Genomic DNA, 8,478 nt, shown 5'->3' with positions numbered 1-8,478 from the left:
CCAAAAAAAAAAAAAAAAAAAAAAGCATCAGTAATGGCCACTGCTAAAACTTATGTAGCATTTCCTGTATGTCAGGCACTGTTCTGAGCACTTCATGTAGAGTGAGTCATTTAGCCCTCATGACAACACTAGGGGGTGGGATTTTACCATTATCCCCATTTTACAGATGAGGATGCTGAGGCACAGAGCAGTTAAATAACTTCAGGATCACAGGGCTAATGAATGGCAGGACCAGGATGAAAACCCAAACACTACACTGTCACTGACAAAGCGTCTGGAGTTGGGGGACTTGGAAGTGGGCCACCACTGGGCTGCTGGGGGTCTGTGAGGCTTGCCCCTGTACATGCCTGCGACTTAGCTTCCCCCAGGGCTGCCCTTCCAGAGCCACTCTGCCTGGAGACGGGGGGACAGACAAGGTGACAACAGAGGAACCAAGCCAGGGCAAGGCAACACGGCCAGCTAGTCCCAGAGGGTGCTTTCTGAGTGGTCCCACCCAAAGCCCTCACACTCTTCCCACCCACATGCAGACCCTCCAGCCATACCCCGCAACCTCTCCTGCCTCATGAACCTCACAACCAGCAGCCTCATCTGTCAGTGGGAGCCAGGACCTGAGACCCACCTACCCACCAGCTTCACTCTGAAGAGCTTCAAGTGAGGAGGGGCCCCCACCCTGGTCGCCTCCCTTTGGATTCTGGGGTGGGGCATGGGTAGGATGTTGGGCACACCTCTGGGAGGGAGAAGGGAGCCTCGCTTTCTACCTCTGCTTGGCACCCAAGCCTGGACTATTGGCAGGAGCCGGGGCAACTGTCAGACCCAAGGGGACTCCATCCTGGACTGCGTGCCCGAGGACGGGCAGAGCCACTGCTCCATCCCACGCAGACACCTGCTGTTGTACCAGAATATGGGCATCTGGGTGCAGGCGGAGAATGCGCTGGGGACCAGCATGTCCCCACAACTGTGCCTTCAGCCCATGGACGTTGGTGGGTGATGCAGGGGAGGGAGGGGGTCCCCAAAATGGGCAGACACTGAGAGGAAGGGAGAGGGAAACACAGAACCAGCAACAGACAAGACGACACTGGAAGACCTAGAGACAGAGGCAGAGGAGAGGGACAGAGACAAAGAGAGGTGCAGCTGGAGACAGAGAAATGGTGACACAGACCCAGAGACAGGAAGACACAGAGGCAAGGAGGCACATTCAGTCATGCTTTCAGCGCATTTCCTGAAGCACCCACTACGTGTTAGGCACTGCCCTAGGTACTGGGGATACAAAGCATCAAAAATCCTGCCCTCAGAATGTTAGATTCCAGTGGGGGGAAAAATAAGATAGAATTTCAGATGGCAATAAGCAGAAAGGAGAAATTAAAGGAGGGGAAGGGCATAGAGAGAGAGGGGAAGGGGAGCACTGGCTATTTCAATAGGCTTGTCAATAAAGCCTCACTAAGAGGGTGACAATTGAGCAGATCCTTGAAGGAAATGAGGGAGCAAGCTGCTGGATATCTGGAGAGAAAACATTTCAAGCAGAAGTAACAATCAGTGCAAAAGCCCTGGGGCAAGAGCAGAAACAGACACCTAGAGAGAAACAAAGACACAGAAAGAGGAACCACAGAAACCGGCCATTAGCAACGTGGACAGATGGTGAACTGCAGACAGGGAGACAAGAGGGAGCTAAAACAGAACCCTCTAGGGTGGGGCAGGGAGACTTTCTGACAGTCTCACTCCTTGCAGTGAAACTGGAGCCCCCCATGCTGCGGACCATGGACCCCAGCCCTGAAGCGGCCCCTCCCCAGGCAGGCTGCCTACAGTTGTGCTGGGAGCCATGGCAGCCAGCCCTGCACATAAATCAGAAGTGTGAGCTGCGCCATAAGCCGCAGAGTGGAGAAGCCAGCTGGGCACTGGTGAGGCAGAGGGCAACCTGGAGAGCCTGAGGTGGTGGGGGCAGGGGGTAGGGTAAGTTGGGCTTGAGCTGGCCCTAGAATGACCCAGCCATCCAAGGCTCATAGTCATGTCCACCCCCAACCAGGTGGGCCCCCTGCCATTGGAGGCCCTTCGGTATGAGCTCTGTGGGCTCCTCCCAGCCACGGCCTACACCCTGCAGATACGCTGCATCCGCTGGCCCCTGCCTGGCCACTGGAGCGACTGGAGTCCCAGCCTGGAGCTGAGAACTACTGAACGGGGTAAGGAGGTGATGAGAGGCTGGCAGCAGCCATCAGTATCCAGTCCAGGCTTCAGGGCCTTCCCCAACTGGCACCCCCTCTTCTTGTTCCATCCACAGCCCCCACTGTCAGACTGAACACATGGTGGCGGCAGAGGCAGCTGGACCCCAGGACAGTGCAGCTGTTCTGGAAGGTGACTCCCTCTGAAGGCCATCCCTCCACCTCGACACCTCCTCCAATCCAAACAGGCCCCTGCAAACCGAGGCTTAGGACTGCAACAGGTCTGGGAGGCGTGGATGCATTTATATGTGATTTGCATGCAATTTGCATGTGCCTAGGGAGCTGAGTTAGCTTTTGGAGAGACTACAACGCAGGTCACAGGGTACTTCAGTGAATAGTTAAGAGCCTGCTGTGTGCACCGACTTGTTTCTTCCTGTCCTCTGGTTTCTTCCTGCCCTCCTTCCTAGAACCTAGCACAAGGGAACAGAGGGAAAAGGGGAGGGGGATGAGAAGCCTGGCCCCAGCCTGGGGAGGCTCCGTTCGTATGATCCATCCACCCTACCTAGAGGCTCTCCTCGATTCAAGATGAGCTGCACATCCCCTTCTCTTTTTCCTCCTCTGCCCCACAGCCAGTGCCCCTGGAGGAAGACAGCGGACAGATCCAAGGTTATGTGGTTTCTTGGAGACCCTCAGGCCAGGCTGGGGCCATCCTGCCCCTCTGCAACACCACAGAGCTCAGCTGCACCTTCCCCCTGCCTTCAGAAGCCCAGGAGGTGGCCCTTGTGGCCTATAACTCAGCCGGGACCTCCCGTCCCACCCCGGTGGTCTTCTCAGAGAGCAGAGGTAAAGGGGGCTGGCGGCCAGAACACAGAGGTCAAGCGCACCAATTCAAAGGCTAGACTGCCTGGGTTCAAATCTAGTCCCCTTAGCCGGGGGCGGTGGCTCATACCTATAATCCCAGCACTTTGGGAGGCTGAGGTGGGCAGATCATCTGAGGTCAGGAGTTCAAGACCAGCCTGGCCAACATGGTGAAACCCCATCTCTACTAAAATACAAAATTAGCCAGGCATGGTGGCGGGCACCTGTAATCCCAGCTACTCGGGAGGCTGAGGCAGGAGAATTGCTTGAACCTGGGAGGCGGAAGTTGCAACAAGCTGAGATTGCACCATTGCACTCTAGCCTGGGCAACAGAAGGAGACTCCACCTCAAAAAAAAAAAAAAAAAATCTAGTCCTATCACTTGCTAACAGTGTGACCTGAGCAAGTTACATCCCGTCCCCAGCCTCTGTTTACACATCTAGCAGATGGCGATGATAACAGCACCTACTGAGGGGTGCCGTGGGGTGTACATGAGTTAAGACAAGTACCTGTCACAAAGTAACTGCTCTGCATGTGTCTGCTGTTGTTATTATCATTAGCCAGAACCAGGTTAAGCTCTCTCTCTCTCACACACACACACACACACAGCCCATTCTGCCAAGAAAGCCAAGAGAGAAAGCCCCAGGCTTTTCCACCTGGAACATGGTCTATGAGTTCATTGCTCATTCTCAGATCAGCTGCCACCACCCATTGCTTTCCCTAAACATGGGTCCTCGCCAGGTGGGACGAATAATCACAATAACAATAATCATAGCTAATATTCCCACTTACTAGCTGTGCGATCTTAGATAAGTTTCTTAACTTCTCTGTGTCTCTCAGTTTTCTCATTAATAAAATGGGAACAAGAGTAGTACTTCCTGGGTATGACTATTAGAGGACTCAGTGAATTAAAATATATCAAGGAGTCCAGTACAGTGGCTCATGCCTGTAATCCCAGCACTTTGGGAGGCTGAGGCGGGCAGATCACCTGAGGTCAGGAGGTCAAGACCAGCCTGGCCAACATAGTGAAACCCCATCTCTACTAAAAATACAAAAATTAGCCAGGCATGGTGGCGGTTGCCTATAATCTCAGCTACTTGGGAGGCTGAGGCAGGAGAATCACTTGAACCAGGGAGGCAGACGTTGCAATGAGCCAAGATGGCGCCACTGCACTTCAGCTTGGGTGACAGAGCAAGTCTCCACATAAAAATAAAATAAAATAAAGTAAGGTAAAGTAAAAAGTAAACTAAACTAAAATATATCAAGGACTACGCCTGACACATACCAAGAACCAGAGAGTGTTAGCTATTATCACTAACAAGAACTACTCTGCGCCAGGCACTGTGCCGGGCTTGTTTTGTGCATCAAGTCATTTAATCTGCACTGAGACCCTATGAGGTAGGAAATTTTATCATCATTTCCACTTTACAGATGAGGAAACTGAGGCTCAGATGTTGACCTACCAAAGGTCACCCAGCCTGTAAGTAGCAAAGCCAGGATTTGAACCCAGGCTTCTGGCTCCAGGGCCTGCATTCTTTTCACCTTCATTCCACCATTTCCCACCCTGTCTCCAGGCCCAGCCCTGACCAGACTCCATGCCATGGCCCAAGACCCTCACAGCCTCTGGGTGGGCTGGGAGCCCCCCAGTCCATGGCCTCAGGGCTATGTGATTGAGTGGGGCCTGAGCCCCCCCAGCACGAGCAATAGCAACAAGACCTGGAGGATGGAACAGAATGGGAGCGCCACGGGGTTTCTGCTGCAGGGTAAGGCTGGCCTGGAAAGTCGTGCAGGGCCAGGGACAAAGGGAGGCAGTGCTTGTCTGACAATAGGCATGGGGCAACCTGAACTGCCCAAGAGACATGGATTCTCCAGCCTTTCTTGATCCTTCACTGTTCTCATTTCATATCCTCATAATCAGGAAGTTCTTCCTTAGTCTAACCTGATCCTTTTTCTATAGCCCTGACCCTGCCACCCTTCTAGCTCTCTCTTCTACTTTTCTTCCCTAATTCTCATCAAATGATCTAAAGAAGATATTGCGGAGGTTAACCCTGAATCATGAGGCCAGGTTAGCCCTGACTAGAGGTCTGAGGCTAGCTCCTGATCATTAGCACAGGTTAGCCCCTAACAGGAATGCCTACCTCATTTTCTGTCTACAGAGAACATCAGGCCCTTTCAGCTCTATGAGATCACTGTGACTCCCTTGTACCAGGACGCCATGGGACCCTCCCAGCATGTCTATGCCTACTCCCAAGAAATGGGTTCGTCAACCACCAGGCCCCTTTCCAGAATCCTCTCCTCTCTCTCCCAAGGCTCTGCCTGGTCCCCAGCAATCAGCAGTATAGGGAACATTGCCTTCTTACCATACTTTCGGCCCTGGAGAGGATCTCTCCCAATCCCCTGGCTTAACTAACACTGGATCCCTACAGCTGGACAGAAATCAGGTGCTGTGATAAAAATTGAGTAGAGAGTTGGCACAATTCAAGGAGCAAACCTGGCAAAAATCAATCCATTTCCCAGACAAAAATAGTGTTATATGTAACAGAAATTGGACAGAGGGGCCGGATGCAGTGGCTCACACCTGTAATCCTAACACTCTGAGAGGCCAGGGCAGGCAGATCCCCTGAGCTCAAGAGTTTGAGACTAGCCTAGGCAACCTTGTCTCTACAGAAAAATAAATAAATAAATCAACCAACCAGCCAATCAACCAAAAATTAGCTGGGTGCAGTGGTGTGTGCCTGTAACCCCAGCTACTTGAGAGGCTGAGGTGGGAGGATTGGATTGCCCAAGAGGTTGAGGCTGTAGTGAGCCAAGATGGCACCACTGTACTCCAGCCTGGGTGACAGAGCGAGCCCCTGTCTCAAAAACAAAAGCAAAAGAAATTGGACAGAGGACCTGGCATAAATTTGGAGAGTGAGTGGCAGAAATCAGAGAGTAAATCAGATGAAATCAGGCCTGGTAGAAATCAGAAAAGTGAGGCTCCAGAGTCAAGCAGAGCCAGGTTCAAATCCTGGCTCAGATACTTAATAGCAGTAGGTAGAATCTGGATTAAATCCCTGGAAAAATGAGGCTTGGGCATGAGTCCCCTTGGACTCTTTTCTCACCCACCCCACAGTGCCTGGGAAGCTACAAGAAGTCCAATCGGGCTCTTGCTCTGCCCCACTCCCTTCAGCTCCCACACCTCTCTCTTCCCACAGCCCCCTGCCATGCCCCAGAGCTGCATCTAAAGCACATTGGCAAGACCTGGGCACAGCTGGAGTGGGTGCCTGAGCCCCCTGAGCTGGGGAAGAGCCCCCTTACCCACTACACCATCTTCTGGACCAATACTCAAAACCAGTCGTTCTGTGAGTCTATCCTCAGTTCCCCACAGCCCCAGAAGGCCCGGGAGGGGGTGCTCAGCTGCCATGGAGGCAGCTTCAGCATCCAGGCCTATGCTGACCGTACAACCCTCCCAGCCACCATCCTGAATGCCTCTTCCCATGGCTTTGTCCTCCATGGCCTGGAGCCCGCCAGTCTGTATCACATTCACCTCATGGCTGCCAGCCAGGCCGGGGCCACCAACAGTACAGTCCTCACCCTGATGACCTTGATCCCAGGTAAGGGGAGACGAGGGCTGGGCAGAGATGGCTATTGGAAGGGTACCCCACCCAAAGGATGCTGATTTTGAGAGTAGATGGGGACTGACTTTGAATCCCCTGGTCGGAGGGAGGAGACCCAGCCTTCCCCACATGCATTCTAACTTCTTCCGGCTCTGCCCTCACTGCAGAGGGATCCGAGCTACACATCCTCCTGGGCCTGTTCGGCCTCCTGCTCTTGCTCTCCTGCCTCTGTGGAACTGCCTGGCTCTGCTGCAGCCCCAGGTGAGTCCCTTTGAGAGACCTGAGATCCTGCATCCCCCACCCACAGGGAACCTCAGGTCGAGGTGGGCCCATCTAAGTCCCTTCCAACCTTCCCAAACTTTGGGGCCCATGTCTGAGAGTCCCAGCCCCCAGCTTCTTCTCTCTGCACTAAGGGCAGCTGCATCTCTTCAGATGGGATGGGTGGGACAAAGGATGGAAAGATTGGAGGGTATGTCTGACCCAGCCTCCACCTGCCCTCCTCTCCAGCAGGAAGAATCCCCTCTGGCCAAGTGTCCCAGACCCAGCTCACAGCAGCCTGGGCTCCTGGGTGCCCACTATCATGGAAGAGGTGAGAATCCAGGAGGGAGAGGGAAATGAGGTGGGGATGTCAGCCCAGGCTCAGTGAAGGGACACCTTCTGAAGCCAAATACTCAGGTCTTCCTGTGACTTCCGGCAACATCCCCTCCCTTTGGAGTGAAGCAGACCCAAGTTTGAATCCCAGCTCTGTCCATCTCAAAGCCTCGGTCACCTCCCTGTGATATGGAAAAACTGACCATGCTGAGTCCGAACGGTGCATGGCATATGTCAGGCATGTGTGAGGAACATACCAGTGCTTTGCAAGTAGAACCCTTTGTGTTCCAGCAGTAACAGCAGGAATGTCCCCCACAACTGCCTAGACCCAGACAGGGACGGTGGCTGGGGCAGACATCTGAAAGGAGCCATGCCCTCACCCCACATCCTTGTGTGCAGGAGGCCTTCCAGCTGCCCGGCCTCGGCATGCCACCCATCACCAAGCTCACAGTGCTGGAGGAGGACGAGAAGAAGCCACTGCCCTGGGAGTCCCATAACAGCTCAGAGACCTGTGGCCTCCCCACTCTGGTCCAGACCTATGTGCTCCAGGGGGACCCAAGAGCAGCTCCCGCCCAGCCCCAATCCCAGTCTGGCACCAGCGATCAGGTCCTCTATGGGCAGCTGCTGGGCAGCCCCACAAGCCCAGGGCCAGGGCACTATCTCCGCTGCGACTCCACTCAGCCCCTCTTGGCGGGCCTCACCCCCAGCCCCAAGTCCTATGAGAACCTCTGGTTCCAGGCCAGCCCCCTGGGGACCCTGGTAACCCCAGCCCCAAGCCAGGAGGACGACTGTGTCTTTGGGCCACTGCTCGACTTCCCCCTCCTGCAGGGGATCCGGGTCCATGGGGTGGAGGGGCTAGAGAGCTTCTAGGGCTTCCTGGGGTTCCCTTCTTGGGCCTGCCTCTTAAAGGCCTGAGCTAGCTGGAGGAGAGGGGAGGGTCCAGAAGCCCATGACTAAAAACTACCCCAGCCCAGGTTCTCCCCATCTCCAGCCACCAGCATCCCCTCTCCCGCCAGTCTCCATAGGCTGGGCCTCCCAGGCAATCTTCATACTTTAAGGACCAGATCATGCTCCATCCGGCCCCACCCAATGGCCTTTTGTACTTGTTTCCTATAACTTCACTATTGTAAACTAGCTTTTGGTTTGGAGTTTTTGTTATTGTTTATAGACACTCTTGGGTGTACCTGAGTCTCTGCTATTTATTTTTCAGGGCCCAGCAGTCAGGGGAAACTTCTCAGAGTTGGTCCTTCCCCCCTCCCTCCCTTCCTTCCCCCCTCCCTC

At 54.1% G+C, this 8,478-nt stretch overlaps 1 protein-coding gene across 7 annotated transcripts in view; it reads left to right on the top strand.

The window, feature by feature from the left end:
• The window catches only part of CSF3R (colony stimulating factor 3 receptor), a 17,514-nt gene extending 9,134 nt beyond the window's left edge, over positions 1 to 8,380 (top strand). For 5 of the 7 annotated variants that reach the window (XM_017884500.1, XM_017884503.1, XM_017884501.1 and 2 more), the window contains 13 exons: positions 528 to 651; positions 793 to 980; positions 1,726 to 1,895; positions 2,021 to 2,174; positions 2,273 to 2,346; positions 2,783 to 2,996; positions 4,585 to 4,773; positions 5,167 to 5,268; positions 6,205 to 6,351; positions 6,463 to 6,603; positions 6,774 to 6,867; positions 7,114 to 7,195; positions 7,597 to 8,380. In XM_017884500.1, the coding sequence (XP_017739989.1) occupies positions 528 to 651; positions 793 to 980; positions 1,726 to 1,895; positions 2,021 to 2,174; positions 2,273 to 2,346; positions 2,783 to 2,996; positions 4,585 to 4,773; positions 5,167 to 5,268; positions 6,205 to 6,351; positions 6,463 to 6,603; positions 6,774 to 6,867; positions 7,114 to 7,195; positions 7,597 to 8,067 (2,150 nt within the window). In that variant the 3' untranslated portion in view covers positions 8,068 to 8,380. The remainder of the gene's footprint in view (positions 1 to 527; positions 652 to 792; positions 981 to 1,725; positions 1,896 to 2,020; positions 2,175 to 2,272; positions 2,347 to 2,782; positions 2,997 to 4,584; positions 4,774 to 5,166; positions 5,269 to 6,204; positions 6,352 to 6,462; positions 6,604 to 6,773; positions 6,868 to 7,113; positions 7,196 to 7,596) is intronic. The other 2 variants (XM_017884502.1, XM_017884504.1) reach the window with 2 other exon arrangements.
• Positions 8,381 to 8,478: the final 98 nt, after the last annotated feature.

This window comes from Rhinopithecus bieti, unplaced genomic scaffold (assembly GCF_001698545.2).
Source record: "Rhinopithecus bieti isolate Rb0 unplaced genomic scaffold, ASM169854v2 scaffold_13029, whole genome shotgun sequence".
NCBI lineage: Eukaryota > Metazoa > Chordata > Mammalia > Primates > Cercopithecidae > Rhinopithecus > Rhinopithecus bieti.
The sequence above is the reverse complement of the archived record's forward strand: the minus strand, read 5'-3'. Positions and strand labels throughout refer to the sequence as shown.